Here is a 21,270-nt window from a genome sequence, read left to right as displayed (position 1 = left end):
TTTAATTGTAACCAAACACAATCTGAGTTTGTCAACTTGATCTTGGGTCTAAATACTCTGTTGCATTGATTCATTATAACACATAATAAGCACATGTTCACTATGAATATGTACTTTGTAATTATTCCAAGTCAATTAAAAATGATGCATGGAGCTTTTATGTATATGTAGCCAGCAACAGATGGCCTTTTAGTGCAATGACAGTCCAGTAATGAAATTAGGAGGTACTATTCACTCCCTCCACTCAATGACCCTGGTTCCCAGGCATGTAAAATCCAAGACTTTATTTACCCCCAATTAATCAGAAGAACTATTATTTACCTGACATTTCTACATGACTCTGGAGTGTGCAGAATGGCTATCATTTAGCTAGACATATCCCCCTAATACACAAGTGATATATTTACTTGTGTTTTTTTAATGAAAAAATAATATGTGGTGACACAATAAAAACAACTGAATAAGATTTCACTCATATAAATAATTCCTCTAGAGAATAGGCTGTGTATATGTACTACTACTTGTAGAACAGTCATAATTTTGGGATTCTTTTCAGTTCAAAAAGCATAAATCTTCAGAGACTTTTAAGGATCTTCATAGCAAAGAAACTGTGTCATTAGCTTAAACAGATGCAACTCAACTTTGTAATGTAAAGATTTCTAATATAGATTTATTCCAAAGGAAAAATGACATAAGTTAGCAATTCTAGAACATTTCCTCAATTTTGAGATAAAACAAAACAAAACAAAAACAATTATGTGTCTATTGAGTTAGATGTCATTGATTAAGTCAGGATATGACTTAATATGAAATGAGTTCGCAGATGCAGTCAGTGTCTCCAGATCAACGAGGCTCCATGATGGTAACGAGGTCAGAGTCAAGCAATCTGAACAGGGGATTAAAGGACAGATTTCTGTACATCTGTACTTAAGTCTCTGAACTAAGAAAAGCAGGTTTCTATGGGTAACTTGAGAATGTACAGGCATAATGATGAAAAAAAGGCAATGCCATAAAAATAGAGCCATCAATCTGGTCACTATAATTACAAGGACTTCTAAATACCTATTTTAATCATACGGTTCTATTAGCCTTTCTTCAGGGAACAAAATGCCTGTCTCCAACAGTTAAAGTACCATCAAAAATAAAATCACCACACCCAGTTTTATAATCAAATGGAAATAGATAGACAAGAATAATTATAGACCTATCTGATAAAATAACAAGATACTGACATTTTAAAGATATTTAACCATGTAAATGGTTACCAGCCAAAGGACATTTTACACTGGTGTGACAGCTCAATCAGAAAGAGACATTTTATTTTCATTCCCTTCGACCACCCCTATATTCCACACTATAGTGGGGGGTATCTAGACATCCAGAATATCAAATTATAGTATATAAAACATAAACTATTGGAAGGCAGCCCAAGTTGTGAACCATCAGCACACAGAAAGAGAAAGTTTCCAGAAGAGTAAAATAAAGTGTGTCAAGACCATAAGTAATGCAATTATACAGCTAAAGGGTTGGGCACTTCTTTCCCAGCTACTGCTACTAAATGACAAGAAACCTCCCTCTTCTACTCTGGCTAAATATCATGCCTTTTAAAAATAAGGACATGGAATGGCTGCTGACCTAGACTGTTCCTGTTCATAGATTCTTTCTGTGAACTTAAAATCTTCCATCCTTCTGCAACATTAGCCAGATCAACTGAAAATTTGCTAGGGGAAAAAATAATGCATGAAATATGCAAATACTTTCATGGGCACTGAAGAATCTTGTAAACAGTACTTTCATCAGTGGACTAAAGATAAATAAGAATTAGGTAAGGAAATCTACTATTTTAAGTATTATAAAGAGGAGAAAAATGTATCATGTTTCTTTGGCATAAATTTTTATAAAATGACACACTTGTAAAAGTTGATAACTGAGAGATCTCCCTATTGGACTTGAAGGGCACCATTTCTTGTTCCAAAGCCATATACTTTATAAGGCATAATGATGTGTTTTAAATGTAAAAGCACTAACTTGGGACTGGATAGTTTTAATATTGTTTCAGAAGTTAGTTTATTTTAATACATAAATAAACATCATCTTAAATACTTCACTGACTGTACATTTATATTCTCTTTATAAACTCAAATGACAATTACTTGGTGAGGAAAAGGAAAATGGTCAAGCCTGCATTATCTAAGCCATGGGGCCAGCAACTTTTCCTGAAAGAGATTTATCTATATATTTCTCTCTCTCTCTCTTTCACTGCTGAGCACCTAGAAGGTAAGAATTTTAATGAGTTTGTGTCTTTACTGCTTGGCATATTAAGCAATCAATTAATGATGGTTGAATAAATGCATTTATAAACAAATGAAGGAATGAACATAAGATAATTAAAAACGGAAGGTAGGATAATACCTAGTGTTGGTGAGGATATGGGGCAATTAGAACTTTCATGCTTCAAGTTGCACTATATATTGACACAACAAACCTGTTTACTACTCCCTAGTAAAGCTGAACATTAGCATATCTTATTATGTGGAAATTCTACTTCCTAGTATAGGCTCCCTCCCCCCTCTGCCAAATGAGTACATCTGTTCCACCAAAGCCATGTACTAGAATATTCACATACCACTACTATAAAGAGCTCAAAGAGAAAACAAATTACATGCCTAATGTCAATAAAATGAATAAATTGTGGCACTGTAACAAGATATAATATTTTACAACACTGACGTCAAATGAGAATGGGATTCATAAGCTTCATGTTGGAGATGGAAACCAGTAAAGTACAGAATTCCTCTGGCCTAAATTAACCATTACTGTTAGAAGTCAGGGACAGTGGTCACCTTGGGTGGAGACTGGAAGGGACTGAGGTGGGCTTCTTGGGTGATGGTAATATTCTACCTTTTTATGTGGATCGTGGGTATATTTTAATGTACAATTTTCTGTATGTCTACACTGTACTTAAATAAGAAATTAAAATATGGATAAGGAGAAAGGTAACTGTGTATCTCATTGGACCAAATCTCCTATCCAGAAACACACTTCTACACACAAGTGAAGGACCATTAATACAGTGTGAATCTCATCCTGAGTGAGATTTAAATTTTTTAAGTCTGCATTTATGGCAAAAATATAATTTAGTAAAAATTTCTCTTGAAAATTCCTAAATCACTGAAAAAGACTACTTTATATGTTTTTCTTTCTACACTTTCTTGCATCAGCTCTTTGACTTCTAAAATTTTAGAATATCTTCCTTTAAAAGAAACGAGAATATCTTATCTGCAGAAGTTTAGGGGGGCGCCTGGGTGGCTCGGTCGGTTAAGCGGCCGACTTCGGCTCAGGTCATGATCTCACGGTCTGTGAGTTCAAGCCCCGCGTCAGGCTCTGTGCTGACAGCTCAGAGCCTGGAGCCTGTTTCAGATTCTGTGTCTCCCTCTCTCTCTGCCCCTCCCCTGTTCATGCTCTGTCTCTCTCTGTCTCAAAAATAAATAAACGTTAAAAAAAATAAAAAAAAAAGAAGTTTAGGCATTAAAATCTTCCTGCCTTTAAGATGGGTCAAATTCATCTTGGATAGAATAGTTCAGTTCTAGTCACCTTTGTATATTATGAGGTCATCCGTCATATAAGGGAATCAAGTAAACTTACTTTCTGCTTTGTAACAATAAGTTCTTGAGAAATATTTATTTGAATTCATTTATATATGAATGCTATTTTTGCACAGTTCATACATTTCCCATAGCATCTCTCTATTATAATTTCCTTTTATTTAACATTATTCTGGAATCATGCCAGTTTTAGGTCACCATTAATGTCCTGACATTATTTAAATTTTGATTGCACTGCCACTGTTAATTCACAGAAAAACTCTGTGAGTTCATCTAATAAACATCTGTCTAGATTTTAACTCGTGTAGCAAACACAGAAATGGAGCTACTCTGCAAGTGAGTTGTTTGAAAAAGAAGGGAACTTGACCCATGATTTGATTTTCAACATAGAGAGTCCAAGCCCATCCCTACCTTGAATGTAAAAATAGAGTAAGTGGAAGAGAAAACTTCCTCCATAGCATACATTAAGTTTTCTAGGGGCGCCTGGGTGGCTCAGTCAGTTGTGCGTCTGACTCTTGATTTCAGCTGTGGTCATGATCTCCCGGTCATAGGATTGAGCCCTAAATCAAGTTCCTATGCTGAGCATGGAGCCTGCTTGGGTCGGTCTCTCTCTCTCTCTCTCTCTCTCTCTCTCTCTCTCTCTGTCTCTCTCTCTCTCTCTCCCCCACTCCCCACCTCCATCTGTCCCTCTCCCCTGCTCACACACCACATACTCTCTAAAATTAAAAAAAAAAAAAGGAAAAAAAGACTTTTCTAATCTTATTACAACAAAGCTGAAAATAATAAGATAATGGAGGTAATCTGTAAAGAAAGAGAAAAAAATAAAAATAAGCTAGGGAATCTGAGATTTTCATTTCCATGGCTGGACCACAGAAAAGCCCAGCTTGGCAAGCATGGTCCAGAAGATGGTCTGAAGTTGCTAACATTCATGTGAAATTAACAATAAGTGCTGATGGACCTTTTTTGATTACCAAACACTGTGACACCAGAGAGAGGGTAGGCTATTGAATTCTGATTGGTATTTTTCTTCTACAGAGATGCTTTGAAATCAAAACAACCATATGATATTATTAAAGGCATGTAACATATTCCCAAAGCTTTTGTAGAGCTACAGAAGCAGTTCATAATTCTTGGTATAAAATCTAAAAATGCTCAGGAAAGAGGAGAAGAAAAATGTGGGAGGAATATCACAATAGTTTCTTTACTTTTCAAAACCACACATGTACTGGCTTCTGCCTAGATTCTAACTAAACCTCACCAGGCTTGCTGGAATCTAGGTTGAGAGAGCACATAGGTTTGCTTGCATGTGCATGTTGCTGTTAGTACATCAGAATCTGGGAAAGGAATGTGAGGGAATCACAGATTTGTAAAGACCCTGCATTTGATTTAAAGAGGGTTATATGCGTCTTCTGCTCCTCTATTGAAAACCATTGCTATAAAATGGTAGGTTAAATAAATAAATAAATAAAAATAAAATGGTAGGTTGTAGCTATAACATTACTTTTGTCAGGATAAGATGGAGTTAAAAGCAGCAGCCAAAGCAAGTAAATGCATTGTTTCTAAAATGACAATTGAATGATCACAGTTACAAAGTAGTTGGAATGACTGAAACATTGTGAAACCTCACAAATCTGTTTCTTATTGATGTTTATCTAAATCTTGCTTCAAGTAGTATTTTTCTAAATACCACTATGTAGATGCAGTTAGTTTATGTACTGCATAATGTTACCTTGGTGTGGTGAAAGAAAAGAGTTGTGAGCTCTAGAGTCAGGCTTGGGTTAAGATGTGAGGCCAGCCCCTTAGAGTCACATGGTCTGAGCAACTCTACCGCCCAGCCTCAGGCTTCCTGGGGGTAAAATGGGGATATTAAGAGTTGCCATGAAACTAGAGAAATAATGTATGTAAACCTTCTATAATAGCACCTAGCATGCTGCAAATGTATTATAATGGGTGCTTTTTTACTACAACTTATACTGAACATTTATATTGTTTTATTTAATTTATATTTACTAGAAAGAATTGTCTTAATCGTGTTCATTATGCCATGTTACATCAGTCAGTTACCAAAATTAGCTTATGAGTTGGTGCTCAGCTACCTTCATCACTAATGTACATGGAAAGTGCAAAAATTTTAAGCATAAAATTTGAGTGGAAAACCAGGTCTCTAGGGACATGACTTGCTTATTGACATATTTCATTTAAAAGAAAAGCCGTATTTCCAGATATCTTAGTGTGGAGTGTAATGTGGGGCTAGAACTCAACAATGCTGAGATGGAGATCTGAGCTGAGATCAAGAGTCAGCCGCTTTACCAACTGAACCACCCCACCCCCACCCCTTCACATAAATTTTCAGTTTCCATCTTGCTATTAACTAATGTGGAAGAGTTCTTTTTTAGTTGGAAATTGAAGGAAGAAGTTTTTCTTCTAAGAAAACAGAAGTTTTCTGAGCTCTCTCATGGAAAGAAAGTGGAGGAGAGGAAGGAATTAGCATCACGTACGAAGAAGACATTATAGAATGCTATAACCTCAAGACTAGATATTCCCATAGCTATATATGAAAATTATAAGATCCCAATGATTATGTGTCTTACTCATTGTTATTAGCAACAAATATAAGGATTAACCTATCATAACTGCAGAAAAATGTTAATCAAATCAATGAATAAATTAAGAGTACTCTTATGTTTATAATAAAATAATTTTTGTTATTCAAAGTGAATTGAAGAGAAGCAAGAGGGAAAGAGTAAAACTGATGATATTTACAACAAACTATTTTATTTTGGTATTTCAGATACATTCCCTTATAAGAATCAAAGAAAACATACACATTCAGCAATAGGATACACTTCCATAACCCAGCAGGAAGACATGTGCTGCTAATAATAAAAGATATTCATAAAAACAACTTCCATTATATTCAATAAAGGCATGGGTAGCAACGAAATGTTATGTTTTCAGTATCAAAAGAAGATTATCAGTATCAATTGCCTAAACCCATTGTAGATAAACAAGATACTTTAAAAACTTAAGCAAGTAAAGAGAAAATTTATAGTGTTGGATATTTAAAAAAAAATTGTTATAAACATTTTACAATCATCTTAAGAGTAATTTCATTTAACACCTTAACTCAGGATGGTGAAAGGTCACTAAAATATTACCAGACACATTTTTATGAGATAAATTCAATTATAATTGTTGTGACTATTCCAGCCACAATTTAGACATTGAATCCAATTACCCATTTCATTTTCATTTATACCTCATGGGCTGGATCATTTATCATGTTTCATGATCATGATCAGAAGACACATGGAAAGTGATTTCTGGAGGTAACAAATTACCTACCATATTAGCATAGCTTACAAGATCCCGCCAACAACTACTATGCATAAATATGAGGTAATTAAATTTACAATGTGCAGGAGTGTTTGATACGCCACTTGCTTCCTTCGCAGCTGCCAAAAATCTCGGTTGCTAAATGTGGCAAACCCGTTTGGTTGCAAATCAGGAATCATTATGCCCCAGAACTCCAACAGGTAGCCAGTATGCAGTACCTCAAGACGCTAGGTGCACATCTTTCATCATCTGGTATTATTACTCGCCACCAAACCATCCATCATGACTGCAGAGACAGCAGGAAACGATAGTCCTGGACCTTCACATTACTGCTCCTTGAACTCTGTCTCATCCATCTTTTGTATCATTCCTGATTCACAACTAAGTACCCTCTGCCGCCTGCAAAACCAAGTGTGAACTTGTAACACCTTTAACCTACCGTGCTTCTCTAATAGTAATTGATTTCTCTTCATTACGGAGCCACTGTTCAGAAAACACTACTCATGCTTGCTGATGCCGAAAGACCATTTTTAAAAGACCCGAGTTACAGAATTCTAGTAGCTGGAGGGAAATGTTTTGTTTTGTAAGTTAGGCTTCAGCCTTGCATTACAATTTTAGTTTGATTAATATTTGTTAATATTTATCCATAAAACTCAGAAATACAAACTCAGATAGTAACAGACATAGATGCCTCTGCATACAAAGGGTATACCCACTGAAAAGAAAAGGTAGTTACAACATGTATACCAAGGCAATATTTCAGCCTAAAATTTATTAATCAGTTTCAAATATGTCTGAAGTAAAAACAAGAACTTTAAGGTACTTAGTATGTCAAAACTGCAAAACGTGTTTATCCTAAACACAATACAAACAAAAGAGAAGGATTCAAAGTTAGATACAATAATACTTGCGAAAACTGCCTTTTATTTTTTTTTTATTTTTTTTTTTTTAAATTTTTTTTTCAACGTTTATTTATTTTTGGGACAGAGAGAGACAGAGCATGAACGGGGGAGGGGCAGAGAGAGAGGGAGACACAGAATCGGAAACAGGCTCCAGGCTCCGAGCCATCAGCCCAGAGCCCGACGCGGGGCTCGAACTCACAGACCGTGAGATCGTGACCTGGCTGAAGTCGGACGCTTAACCGACTGCGCCACCCAGGCGCCCCGAAAACTGCCTTTTAAAATAAATCTCTCACTTACACCCTTTTCCCCCCTTCTTCACCAACTGCTAAGAGAACATCAAAAATGATACCCGTTACATAGTGGTTGGCATACAATAAACTATCCCAAACTAAAGGGTTTTAATTCCGCTCCATCTGAATGCTGTTATAAATGTTTAATAGATCAAAATGATCAAAATGTTCCCAGTGGCAGATTGGGATTCGGTTTCCAATTCAAATTCTCTTTAATATATGGCTTCTCTGACATCTTGCATTTCTGCCATCTACGTTGAATCTCAAACACCCTGCTTTTCATCATTACCATGCATCCACCAGTCTGGTCATGGTAACTACTTTCAAACAATCCTGCACAATACAGAGAAATGTCAAACCTGGTGGGGGTTTTAAGATAGGAAAATTACCGCAGATGAGAACTCTTATCTACCCTTAAGTAAATATTTTTAAGCCACCTGCTGCAGTGAATGGCATTCTTTCAGGATTGAGAAATGCTGCTGGACAAAAGTCTTAGAAAATCCCCCTCCTTCCAACGTTGTAAAAAACTGATGTAAGAAAAAGGTGTGTCTAGGAGCATTATAATCAGGGGCAATCAAATACTGAAGAGCAGAGAAAGTGAAGTCTTTAGAGAGCTTGCCTTATTTCTATGAAGTATAGTTTTTACATGCAACAGGAAAAAAGCATTTCACTTAGCCTCAAATCCAATCAGAAACCCACACTAAACTAGCAGGGAAAAGAATATTCACACATGATATGTTTTCCATGTGTTTTTATATGTGGATAATGTCAGGAAGAAAGAAAAAAAAGACATCTTTAAACAGGGTTCTCTTTCTAAATTTTCCATTTAATTGAATACATCTGCTTTTATCCTAAGTTTAACAACATGAAAAATTACAATAATATTGGCTAAAGTCTATGAAATGGGAGGTTACGAAATACAAAAGTGTTTCTATGCACTGAGTACTTATTGTTTAATTCGTCTTGTGATGAATCCTTATTCAACATCCTATAATTAGTCAAAACTTTTCCCCGCATGCCTATAGATTTTAAAACTGTCTCTCTTAGTAACACAAGCAAAAGCTTACAACTGAAATTATGATCCATGCTATTCAATAAGTTTTTCTACAAGTCTTCTGATTTCTGTATATAGTACCATATACCTCACCTCGTATGCCAAGCTCACTGCTCCTTCCCCTGTCATCATCCCTCAGCCTTGACTTGTTCTTTCCAACAAATACTCCCTTGAGGACACCTCACCATCTCAAGCTTTTATGAATGTTAGAGCCCCCCTAAACTAACTCCATGCAAAGTCACCATTCTCCAAATCATCCCCCATCCTGGTTTTCTGAGACAATTATGAACATGTGTAACCTACTTCAAAACTCCCCAAAGTCCCCAAATCAAATCAGATTACAAAATGTATTTCTATTTCTTAGTCTGGATTCAAATTCCTCCACAATTAGGGCTCAAAGTGCACTTTTGGTTCATCTTAGACTTTTCCCCTGGAAAACACTATGCCATAGTCAATATTTAATACTGTTCACAAGAGCATGTATTTCCCCACACCTTCTGCTTGAGATTCCTTTTCCTTACCTTCAGCTATCAAGAGCCTGCCCTCCGTCAGTGGTATGATGAAACTTCATCTCCCCAATACATTCCCTGCCCACCAATGGCAGTAATGAGGCTGTCCTCCTCTGCTCTACAGATTAAATCCATGTCTTTCATAAGGCGTTCCACAACCCACGTTCTTTGTGTTTCTTCGGCAACAATTATTTGATTATATCTGCTGGGTATTGGCCAAGGTGCTGTCTATAGAGACACAGTAATGAATGAGCAAAGAGGATAGTCCTTGACTTTGTCAGTCTAGTGATGGAGGCAGATGTTAGGAACACAGTTATATTTTGAAGACTCATAAAGAAATGCTACAGGCAGAAAAAGCTGAGGCCCTAAGGTGGAAGACAGCATGCTGTATTAAAGCAAATGAAACCAAGCCAATGTTGGTGAGCAAGGAGAGTCTCATGAAGGATTGAAGAGGGCAGAACCAGGTGAAGGTGGGCTTGGACACTATGATGAAATGCAATAATATATGTGAAAACTGCCCTTTAAAATAAATCTCTCACTTACACCCATTTTTTCCTTCTTCATGAACAAAAACCCATCAGAACCTGGGGAGCACAGTCTGACTGACTTTGTGTAGTCTAAGCAGTCTGACTGCCATGGGAATACTGACTTGGAAGAGGCAGGTGCTGATGTGGGGAGAGCACTGAGGAGGCCTTTTATGAAAGCAGGTGACTCAGTGGAAGTGATGGCAGTGAAGGTAAACAAAGTACTGAGCACCCAGAGGATATGTAATAAAATTCAGACAAATAAAGGAAATAGCCAATTAATATACACATTTCTGTTTACCGTATCTCAACGCCACAAACCTATTTGAGGCTATTGTCTTGTGCAAATATTTGTTCTGCACATGCTAATAAAAGACCTTTTGAAACTGTACAGTTAAATAACTTTGGAGAAGAAATTAATCATTCTCTTGTTCTAGAAAATAACTATCATTTGGCCTTCAGGTATTCCAAAAAAAAAAACTGAAAAGAAATCAGAATGAATATGAAATGAGGATATGAAATAATATAAAATAAGAATATGAAAGCATGCATGTATTTGAGAAAAGAAGTGCAGGTGGAGGGAACAACAAAACAAAGGCCCTGAGGTAGGAGTAAGTTTGGAGGAGTCAATTTGTCTGTGGTGGATGAAGGAAGGAGGTGAGTGATAGGAAATGAATTTTGATTGATGCCCAGGGGTTATTTCATTTAAGGCCTTTTGTCCCAGGAAAGAGCTGTGATTTCTTCCCCCCTCCTTAATGTGAAGGGAAGCTGTTGGAGGGGTAACAGGTAACATGAGAGTAGCAATGGTTTCCTCCATACAGGTAACATGAGAGTAGCAATGGTTTCCTCCATATGTATTTGAAGATGAAAGAAAATGCCAATGGAAATCAGGAAGATGTAAATAACCATGTGGGTAAAGTTTCTTCCTAACAAGGGAACAGGTAACTATTCAGTTGTTGTTTGTTTGTTTTAACACAATGACAGATTCTGTGCCATAACCACTAAATCTGATTGCAAATTGTGCAGTACTACAGAAAGACAACAAAATATTTTCTTAGTTTAAGGCTCAGAAAGCAGAAAATGAGAGCAAAACAAAGTTAACTTCCAAAGTATATCCTAAATTTAGAAGTAGACTTGTCCTTTACCCGGTAAGATGAGAACACATCTGTAAGCCACGATTTTTCCAAAAACAAACATCGGAGCTAAGACAAAGCTGTATAAAGAGAAGCTGTTGTGGATTTACAAGTCAAGAAAAGCTGCCTGCATTTTGCCACAATTATTTAGTCTCTGTTCAATTCTCATTCCCCAACCCTCACTTTTAACACCTAAATGGTACAACTTTTTCTATTTTATAAAAACTGATAACTGAAGTAAACACAATCCATGCCGAGGGCTAACAAAATATAAATGTTTACCTGTTCTTATTTGTGTTGGCTTGATGATTGTTTTTAATTCTTTCTAGACTAAATGTTCCTTAGAAAAGGAAATAACATGATTTATATTCACCCAGATGAAAGAAAAGTGCTTTCTTCAGTAATACGATAAACTTTGTTAAACAAGTTGGTTTTGACCGATTTACTAAATATTTGACTACTACCTAACATTTTGTGAATGTTTTCTGTGTATTTCTTAGTTTGTATTATTAGTAAGTCAGTCCCTGATGACATTTTATTCATAAGCAGAATGTGTTTTTGCTAGCTTTTAAAAGGATGCAAACATCTCAGCGGTAAACAGTTTATGTTAACTGTAAAAGCCAACCACCAAAACTCACATGTCAGTCGTACGCTGGCAATGGAAGCCAACTACTATGGACTTTCTAGAAGATGAAGTGGTTGGAGAGGAGAAAGGACTCGAGAATTATAACTCCTGAAGTAATGTCCCACATACCTCCACAACCCTTACATTGCCATCTTTACTCATTGTACTGCTAAAAATACTATGAATTAGCTCTCTGCCTCATTAATTGATTTCAATCTGTCACCTATAGAACTTCTGTTTAATTAACATTCTATAAGACTCTCACAGTACAACATTATTTACCAAAATAGTGCTTAACAGAGGGTTTGAACGGAATAGCTCCTTAGATATGGTATTTTCTTTTTGTTCGAGGATCTTACTTTTTCCTATAGAATTAGAGATGTGACCAAAATCAAAGTCAAAAATCTGTGCCAACATATTCAATACTTCTACGTTTTCCTATAAAATTAATTAAATTATAAATTGCTTTTAGAGAGCTGGACCATGTCTGCTGTTTCTTCCCAATTTCCTGGTGCTTATTACTTAACCATTTTAAATGCTCAATAAAGGCTGCTAGCTGATTTTCCAATGAAGTTGCAAACTGACTTCATTGCTTCCTTTTTAGTTTGGGGTAAGGGAAAGAAAAATAGTCAGCAGGGAGGGGAATATAAATTACAAAGACACTGTTAGTTCCTAAAGTTAATAGAAGTCCTCTGGAAGAAATGGACCCAAATTACATTTATCACAAATTCTCAAGGAAAGTACAGGCCTAGGAACAGTGCTCTGAAATCAAATTCCCTAGAGTTCACAGAGAGAATTATTCAGCATGCAAATTACTCTGCTTCCTCTTTGATCCTTCTCAAATTCTTAAGAAGTGGCTCCAACAAAAGCAAACTCCCCAGAGATTCACTAGAAAAGTCAGTGACCAGCACCTCAACCGCTAAACATTATGTAGAGCTCTGTACATGAATCACCTATGAAAATACACTCAAAAATCCTCTGGGAAAGAACTCTGATTGCATTTTTATTTTTAAAACAAACAAAACAAATAACATGAAAATAACCGCATGGGGAAAATCAGTGCTGCACTCTGCCATTTTCATGAAGTAGCCTAAGAAAACCCGGAGGAGGAGAAATTAACAGGAAAAGGTATTTGAAATAATGGTGTACAAAAATGGATGGAACAGAGTTTCTGTACTAACATACTGTCTAAAATGAGGACATCTAGTATCCTTTTGCTCATTTAGAATTTAAAAATGTACCAGACGTCTTGTATATTGAATCACCTGAATTACAAGTAGTTACAATGAATGAGAGGAGACTCCAAATGTTTCTTTTATCATACTCAAGGGTAGCAAAGTGGCATTTTAAAGCACGCAACATTTGGAGCCTACTCCGAATTTGAGACATTTTGGTACCCCCTGACTGACTGTATGTGCTTTCCTAACTGTATAGGGGCCGTATGTTGTTAATTCATGTGCTCTTAGACTTTCATTATAGTTCAGATTTCATAAAATATAGATGTTTAAACTGAATTCTCCAGGATAACTCCAAATTTCCTGTCAAGGTGACTAGTTTTCACAACAGAAGCAAAGAAAAGAGATCTTCAAGTCACCAAAAAGAAAAAGGATCTTTTTATGAATGCATTAAAGTCTGACAGTTGTGCTATGAAAACTAGTTAAAAATCAATAGCGTGGGGTATTAAGCAGCATGCTGAAGGACTCAAGCCAGAAATTCCTTTAACTACCAACGAACAAAAGTATGAGTATGTCGTGTTTTCCACTTCCCAAATGTCCTTGCTTCAAATATTAAAATGAAATATTCAGACCTGATTTTTAATATTCTATACAAAAAAGAGTAGAATACAACATATTGATCAAGTGAAACTTAGGTTTAAGTGAAAGAAATTCATGCTAAACTTAAAGTCATCCTTACTAGTTCATAGAAGAAGAGAGACAGATTTAGACACTACAAGACACCAGGTGCTATCATCCTTTGGCGGATACCAGAGATCTCCACACCGAGTGTAGGGGAGGCAGCACATGTCTCCTCATCCATCCCCTTTGTCTTCTAGTTTAGGGTCAGTCCCACCCCTGTGACTTGGACTAAATAATTGTATTTATTACTTGTTAGAGAAGTATCGATCATCTTCACAAAAACAGTGTGGTAGATGCTGTAGCAAACAAAGATAAACTAGATGGGCTCTGATAGAACAAAAACTACAAATGATTTCAGTAAGAACAGAACTTGAAAGAAAAGTCCAAATGGAAGGGCACCTGGGTGGCTCAGTCAGTAGAGCATTGTACTTCGGATCAGGTCACGATCTCGCGGTTCCCGGATTCCAGCCCCCATGTCCAGCTCTGAGCTGCCAGCTCAAAGCCTGGAGCCTGCTTCGCATTCTGTGTCCCCCCTCTCTCTGCCCTTCCATTGCTTGTACGCGCATGTGCACACACTCTCTCTCTCAAAAAGAAACATTTTAAAAAATACTTAAAAAAATAAACTTAGTAAAGAAAAGAGAAAAAGGAAAGTCCAAATGGACATGCAATTAGATTGGACCTCTTTCCTTCTTCACCTGTGTGATGAGTAACTGGCACCGAGCAAGTGATTCCATTAACAGCTTGGCATTCACCAAATAAGCTATGATCCCACTCCATACTTGTCCCACACATTATGAGAACAGCTTTCTTCCACATGACAAAATTCCAAACTGTATGTCCTTGAAAATTAAGTTGCACATCCTTTGTGCATATTTCCTCAGTTCCTATCTTACCTGCATAGACTTAATAACTCTCTCTGAATAACACTGCTTGTACTCTGGAAGCCCGTGTACAAATGTTCTCTACTGGACATTCCAGTTTTCTCTCCACACGCAACCATACAACTTTGGACACTTATGGGAGGTAGTAACCTCTCTATCCCCAAGTGGATGAGATCAAAGAAGTGTGTAGCTGTACTGGTATCCTGCGGCCCTGAGGAGAGACCCTAGTTTAGGATAGAACACAAAACTATGGATTGCAGAGGGAAGGACTGGAAAGAACTTTGATCTTTCATGACTAAATGAATCAATCCTGAAAACTACATCCATACCCTCCAGGTACAAAAGTCAGTAAATATCCTTATTTTTAAGCTAGCTTGTATTGTCTTACAGAGGGAAGTATCAACAACAATCCAGATCCCTATCATTTTAACCACCAAAATCTGTTTGACAGGTCCACCTCACTGAGTAAGACTGGGTTCCGACACATACCCTACTTACGCTACAGCTAGAGGTCACCAGTATTCAGTAGGAATAGATAAAATTATTAAGTGAAGTAAGTCCAGAGCATTTTGATGATGGCTGATAGTTGGCACTAAACTTTAAAACTCAAACCAACAACAGAGACAAACAAAAACCTTGTATTTTTCACATTAAATAACTTAAAAGGTAATGAGTTTCACAGATAAAAACACAAGAAAAGGGTAACAAATAGGAATAGAAATCGAGCATCAGTTGTAGCAGACAGAGAATTTTACAGAAGTTTCTTGTGGGTCAGTTGCTTAGAAATGTAAATGGACCCTTGATTCAGAGAGGTGGGGAAGAAAGAAGATGGTAAATGAGGTAAAGGATGAAAATCTGTAACATAACTTAGGCTACAAAGTCAGTGTTTTTAGTTTGAAGCTTGTAAACACCATTTCAACCTATAGTTCACATTTTTACACTTCAATTTTGTAGAAACATTGAGCAAAAACATCTGCTCTTTATCTCATTTCTGTAAAAACTTTTTGTCAATAAAGACTGGCTTCCACAAGCTAAAGACATTATCATTACTCAAAATGATCTGGAAGCAATGCTAAAGTCATGACAAAGTAAATTCTGCTCCAGCATACTTTTTTTCTTTACTTTTCTTTTCTTTCTTCTTCTGGCTGTGGGAAAACAGAGATCAATACTCTTCAACGCCAGAATTTTGCAGTGAAATTTTCATTTGTACCTAGCAAAAGAGCCTTAAGCATGCCCTGTCACTTTCAGTTTAGGAGAAAATGCACTAATAAACTCTTACCCTTGGGTCATTTTTGACAACAGGCAATACTATGCCAAGTCTTATTAAAGACGATTCATATCACTGCCCCCAAAATTTCCTTTAAAATTACCATCTTTTGTATTGAAGTAACAGGATGTCAGTTTTAAAACTGCCATTGAGAGACAGGACCTGTCACCATAGTTAATTCTCAGCACTGTTTTAACACCAGGACAGCTGACCCCAAAGGGTGGGTGGTTTGGTTAACAATATTTATTCGGTGGTTATCCGCACAAACAAGAAAACTTATTGCTATACATTAGTTTTCAAATAAAACAGCAAGCCAAAGTATCACTTGTAAGTATTAGATACGTGACAACTGAAAATATGTTGAAAAGAAAATAAAACTGCTAAAACTATCAAAATGTTTCTAAAATGTTGGCAGACTCTGGATAGCAAAATTCAAAGTATTTTAATCCAACAGGTCCCATGTAAAGTCTAAAACAAAATTATAGATTAAATGGCAGAACTTTCTTTAAAAAAGAAAAAAAAAACAGCCAAAGTTTTCTATGAAGTCCAAGGATCCTCCTTTTATGAATCATATCGAAATACTTATTCCACAAGTAACGGTCCTAGGACAGCCATAATACATTTGTCGCCAGGTAAAGAAAACCCAGCTTTGATAAAATGATAAAATCTACTCTTTGATTCAGATAAACAAGAGAGATCCAGTAATACCAAAACAAATCTCTTCTAAAATACACAGACATAAAACAGCTATATGAAAAAAAGGAAATATAGCTCCAAAAGGGAGCACCTGGATAAAAGCTTCAACTCTGCCTTCTATAAACTGTTGCATACACCATAAGACCACTTCTTCACAAAATGATATATGCTTATATAAAAATACACACAACACCACACATACACAAATAACTTGAAGGTATTCAGAAGGACACTAACTGCACTATTAAAAGCCACCAGCTCCTTCAGTGGCTGTATCCAATGCACACAGGCTACCATGCAGACACAGTGAGCATGACTCCAGGGCACGCCCACCTTCCTGTAGCCATAGCATGCTAACCACTCTGGAGGCTACCCTAGGACACCTTCAGGCTTGCCAGTGTAGGCTCAGGTGACAAAGCTGTTGCAACAGGCTCAACGGAGAGGAGCACACAAGCATCTACGAGCATAAAAACTGTCCGCCTGAACACTGCCTAAGCACTGAACACTGAAACATTATCGTATTTCCTTATTATTCAGTTAGCTGGGGCTGTGACTTCATGAACTGAAGCACAGCCTATCAGCTGACTCTGGAGACACGAGAGAAGTTTTATTTAAAATAAGTCGTATCGAATCTACAAAGGTAAACTTTTTTAATGAGCTGTAAGATGTCTCAAGACAAAAGCATTATGAAGGGCTAGTAACACTGTAAGATAAAGCTGTAGTGGAAAAGAATGAGCCCAGCATCAGGAGTCAAGAAATGCAGGGTTAAATTTTGGTTTAGCCAATTATTAGATTTTTGTGGCTCTGGGCAGTTATCAAATAGTCTGAGTTTCAATTTTCTTCTCTCTAAAGTATTAAAGGTTAAAGTATTAAAATCAAGTAAATCTTGAAATAAAGTAGGTAAAGACATTCGATGTCAAGGATTGAACATAGATTAACTTGAATATGGATATATCTCATGTTCTGCTTCCAGCCTCTGGGCCTTGACATGTGCCTTGTTCTCTGCCTGGCACTTCTGTTGGCACTGCTTTCTCTTGTCCCTGCCCCCACGTCCACATCCCTCACCTGGACAACTTTTCTCAACCTTTGGATCCCATCAAAGAAGACTCGCTCACAAAGACCTTGCTTGATGCCTTGGACAAATCTCAGTCAAGGTTAGACTTTCTTGTTAGGATCTCCTAAACTTCTTAAGGAGACTTAGGTGGTTTATAACTATTTACATTTGTGTCATTATTGACTGATGCTGGAGTCTATTCAACAGAGCTGCATTTCATCAACATTTTCACATAGGAAAATAGATTACCCATTTTTAAGGGTTCAGCTCAACTGCCATCTATTAAAGAGGTCTTCCAGATCACCCTCGCTAAAATATTCATCTCCATCATTTTGAGTGTTTGTTTTTCTTCATAACACATACCATAACTTGATACTATATCTCCAGTATTTTCCTGTAGAGTATACCTAACATACCTCAGTGTTGAACTCCACAGGGTCAGGGACTTTGTATTTTATTTACAATTTTATCTGCACAACCTAGAACAATGTATGGAATATATCAGGGACCCAATAAATTTTGAACGAATTTAATACACATTTTGCACTTGTATCGTTTCTCCAGTATTCACCACAGGTACGTACTGACACGTCATATTCCTTACAATTCCTCTAGTAACTTTAGTATTCAAGGATATTAAGGAGGACCTCTTAGGAAGTCTAACTTCCTAAGATGCTCTAGGGGAGCAGAATTGGTGAACACCTACCACTGGGTTTTGATACTGTTAAAATTTACAGGTCCACATGGAGATAGGAACTCAACCTTGACCTCATGGCCACAATGCTCTGTGGAAGAGCAAAAGTAGTATCTGTGCAACTATTTTAAGCAGAGAAAGCAAGTCTAAAATTAAAATGCAAACTAGATGGTGACAATATGGAATAAAGTGTTTTATATGGCTAGCCCTATGAGAGCTTTTAAAAACAGATCCCTTTCTACAGAAAACACTGCTTAAAACTGTGTGCAACAAATATACAACAGTCTTATTTTCCCTTAAGACATTAGCAGAATTTTTATATGTTATAACTTTTTGGTGACTTGAGACAAGGAGCACCAGGTTTAAAAATCAATCAAAATACCTACAAGGTGCCTTTGTTCTAACAAAGACAAGCTGTTTCATGAAATAAAAGCAACTTTACCTCTTACGATAAGTTGAGCAAAATTGGACACACCGGAGCCTCGTTCTGACTGAGTTACACAGCGATACAAATCCTGGTCAGTTTTGGTCACTTCCTGCAATCTAAAGGAAGCAGCAAATCTTCTGTGATTGATGTTCTTGGTCTGGGCCACTGGTATATCTTCTCCGTTTCGTCTCTGCAAGCAGAAACCAAGCTTTAAAAACAGTTTCTTAACATTTCCATAAATCTAAAACATCTTAGCAACCAGTATATGTGATAAGTTATTCTTGTTCCTAAATTAGGAGGAAAAGGTCTATGTAGCCCCAACAAATTTTTACCATTGTAATCCAATCCAAAACAAAACAAAAACAAACATGGAAATAAATATTGGCATCCTTTAAGAGTATAGCACTGACATTATAGATTACAACTCTTTTCCATAAAATTGTTATTAGCTCAGAGTGTATGAATGAACAGAACAGTTAATAGCCCCACGGCATATAATTCACTGCTCTCCTTTTCTGGAGGAGCTCAATGGGAGCTTCTTTTAGCCCTTACACTCCATTGCATGTGCTATAATAGGTTTGTCTCCATGAGAAAATCAAGACCACGACCAATGCATCTTAGTATGCTAAAAGTGTAGCGTATAATCGACCACAGAATGACAATAAAATACTGAAGAATAATTTAGAGTCAAACCAAAATCTGTACTCTTTGCAAACTTTATCTCTTTGGCATTAATGACAGCCCATTTATACCGTTTAAGAGAAGTAATCAAAAGAACCTAAATGCTAATAGCATATCTGTCAACTTTCAAAATGAAATACTGAAAAGCATATTTACGATATCAGGGTGTCTCACACAAGACCAGTAAGTGTAAACTATAAAGGAAATGGTTGAAAAATTCAACTATAATAAAATTTATAACTTCTATATGTTGAAAGACATCATAAATAAAGTGGGGGAAAAAAGCATGCCACAAACTGTGATAAGATATTTGTCGTGGAAATAATCCATCAAAAGATAAATAGCCAGGTTATGTAAAGATCTTCAACAATTCAATAAGAAAAAAGACAAACAACCCCATCAAGACATGGACAGGCTATAAAAAGAGAAAATGTATATGTCTAATAACCATGAAAAGAGATCCTCAACCCAAATTTTAAAATATCTATATGTCAAAGATAACACAAAGGACAAAGAAAAGCCATAACTACGAGAAAGGGTCATGATCCTTAACTTCATGTGTTGTTGGTCAAATGCTAAGTATCCCTGGTATCCTTTCATACTAATAAAACATCATTTCATACTACTAGATACGGGAAAGAAAGCCCTTACAATTACTAGTGGAAATGTAAATGCTACAGTCATTTTATAGGATAATATGTTACTATCCAGTAAATTTGAGGATGTATATACCTTGGCACCCAGCAATTCCCCATCTGCATTTCTACATCTGAATCTTTTTGCATATGATAAGAATGTTGAACTCAGAATTGTTTCAATATGGGAATACTTCAACATGGGAAGTATTCAATAAAATCCAATATACAATCCAGTATATCCAATAAAATACAATATACAAGTTTAACTCTGCAAACTCAGACCAGCAGTATCCTGGTAAAATGCTGAATAGCTAGTTCTTAACCAAAAATATAAAGTGTTGATTTGTATTGTGTCTCAATTTCTGTAAACATTCCCACTATAGTCACTTTCAAATTACCAATATAATGTCACTTGGCTCCTAAAATTACTGAAAAATTAGCGATTGGCAATCACAACCAGCTCCCTGATTCCACTGATTCAAGGTACGTGTATACATGTTTAAATCTCAAAAAAAAATCCTTAACAAAAATTAATTATATGAAATGAAAATGCAAAATGTCAATTTCTTTTAAATTCAGTGGTGGATACATTAGTGGCCATCTTACTGTTTTCTGTAATTTTTATAATTAAAATACTTTGTATTTTTTTAAAGGAGTAAATAGTAAAGGGATCATTATAATACTTCAGTATTTTTTTTTTTTTTTTTGGTGAGAGAGAGAGAGAGACCCACCTACTCCATGATTTTTGCACCAAGATCTCTGACCATCCCCCTGGATAATAAGGAAGAGAAAATGCAGCTTATATTCAGAAGCCCTAATATATAAATCCGTAAAATCAAGTCTAAATTCTCTTTCCCTACAAACCATGTAAAAAAATATCCATTACATATGCAAATCTCAGGCTGCCTTTTTCAACTATCACATCACTTGATATGATCTTTCCAACTGGAAGATGCTTAACACTCATTCTACCAGCATACACTCTCAGTCTTCTTCCTCTAACTTACCCTCCAGTACTGCCCTCAACCTTCCACCACCTTCTTCTCTGCCATTTATACTTCTCAGTTCTTGTGCAAGGCCAGCCAATTCCTGTGGCCA

At 36.4% G+C, this 21,270-nt stretch overlaps 1 protein-coding gene across 1 annotated transcript in view; it reads right to left on the bottom strand.

Annotated features, from left to right (window-relative positions):
• The window catches only part of PTPRK (protein tyrosine phosphatase receptor type K), a 396,010-nt gene that overhangs the window by 206,382 nt on the left and 168,358 nt on the right, over positions 1–21,270 (bottom strand). The window contains exon 4 of the mRNA XM_047102318.1: positions 18,869–19,043. Coding sequence (XP_046958274.1) covers positions 18,869–19,043 — 175 coding nt within the window. The remainder of the gene's footprint in view (positions 1–18,868; positions 19,044–21,270) is intronic.

This window comes from Lynx rufus, unplaced genomic scaffold (assembly GCF_022079265.1).
Source record: "Lynx rufus isolate CCGP_SWC_20201006 ecotype Redwood Valley unplaced genomic scaffold, mLynRuf1.p SCAF_6, whole genome shotgun sequence".
Classification (NCBI taxonomy): Eukaryota; Metazoa; Chordata; class Mammalia; order Carnivora; family Felidae; genus Lynx; species Lynx rufus.
The sequence above is the reverse complement of the archived record's forward strand: the minus strand, read 5'-3'. Positions and strand labels throughout refer to the sequence as shown.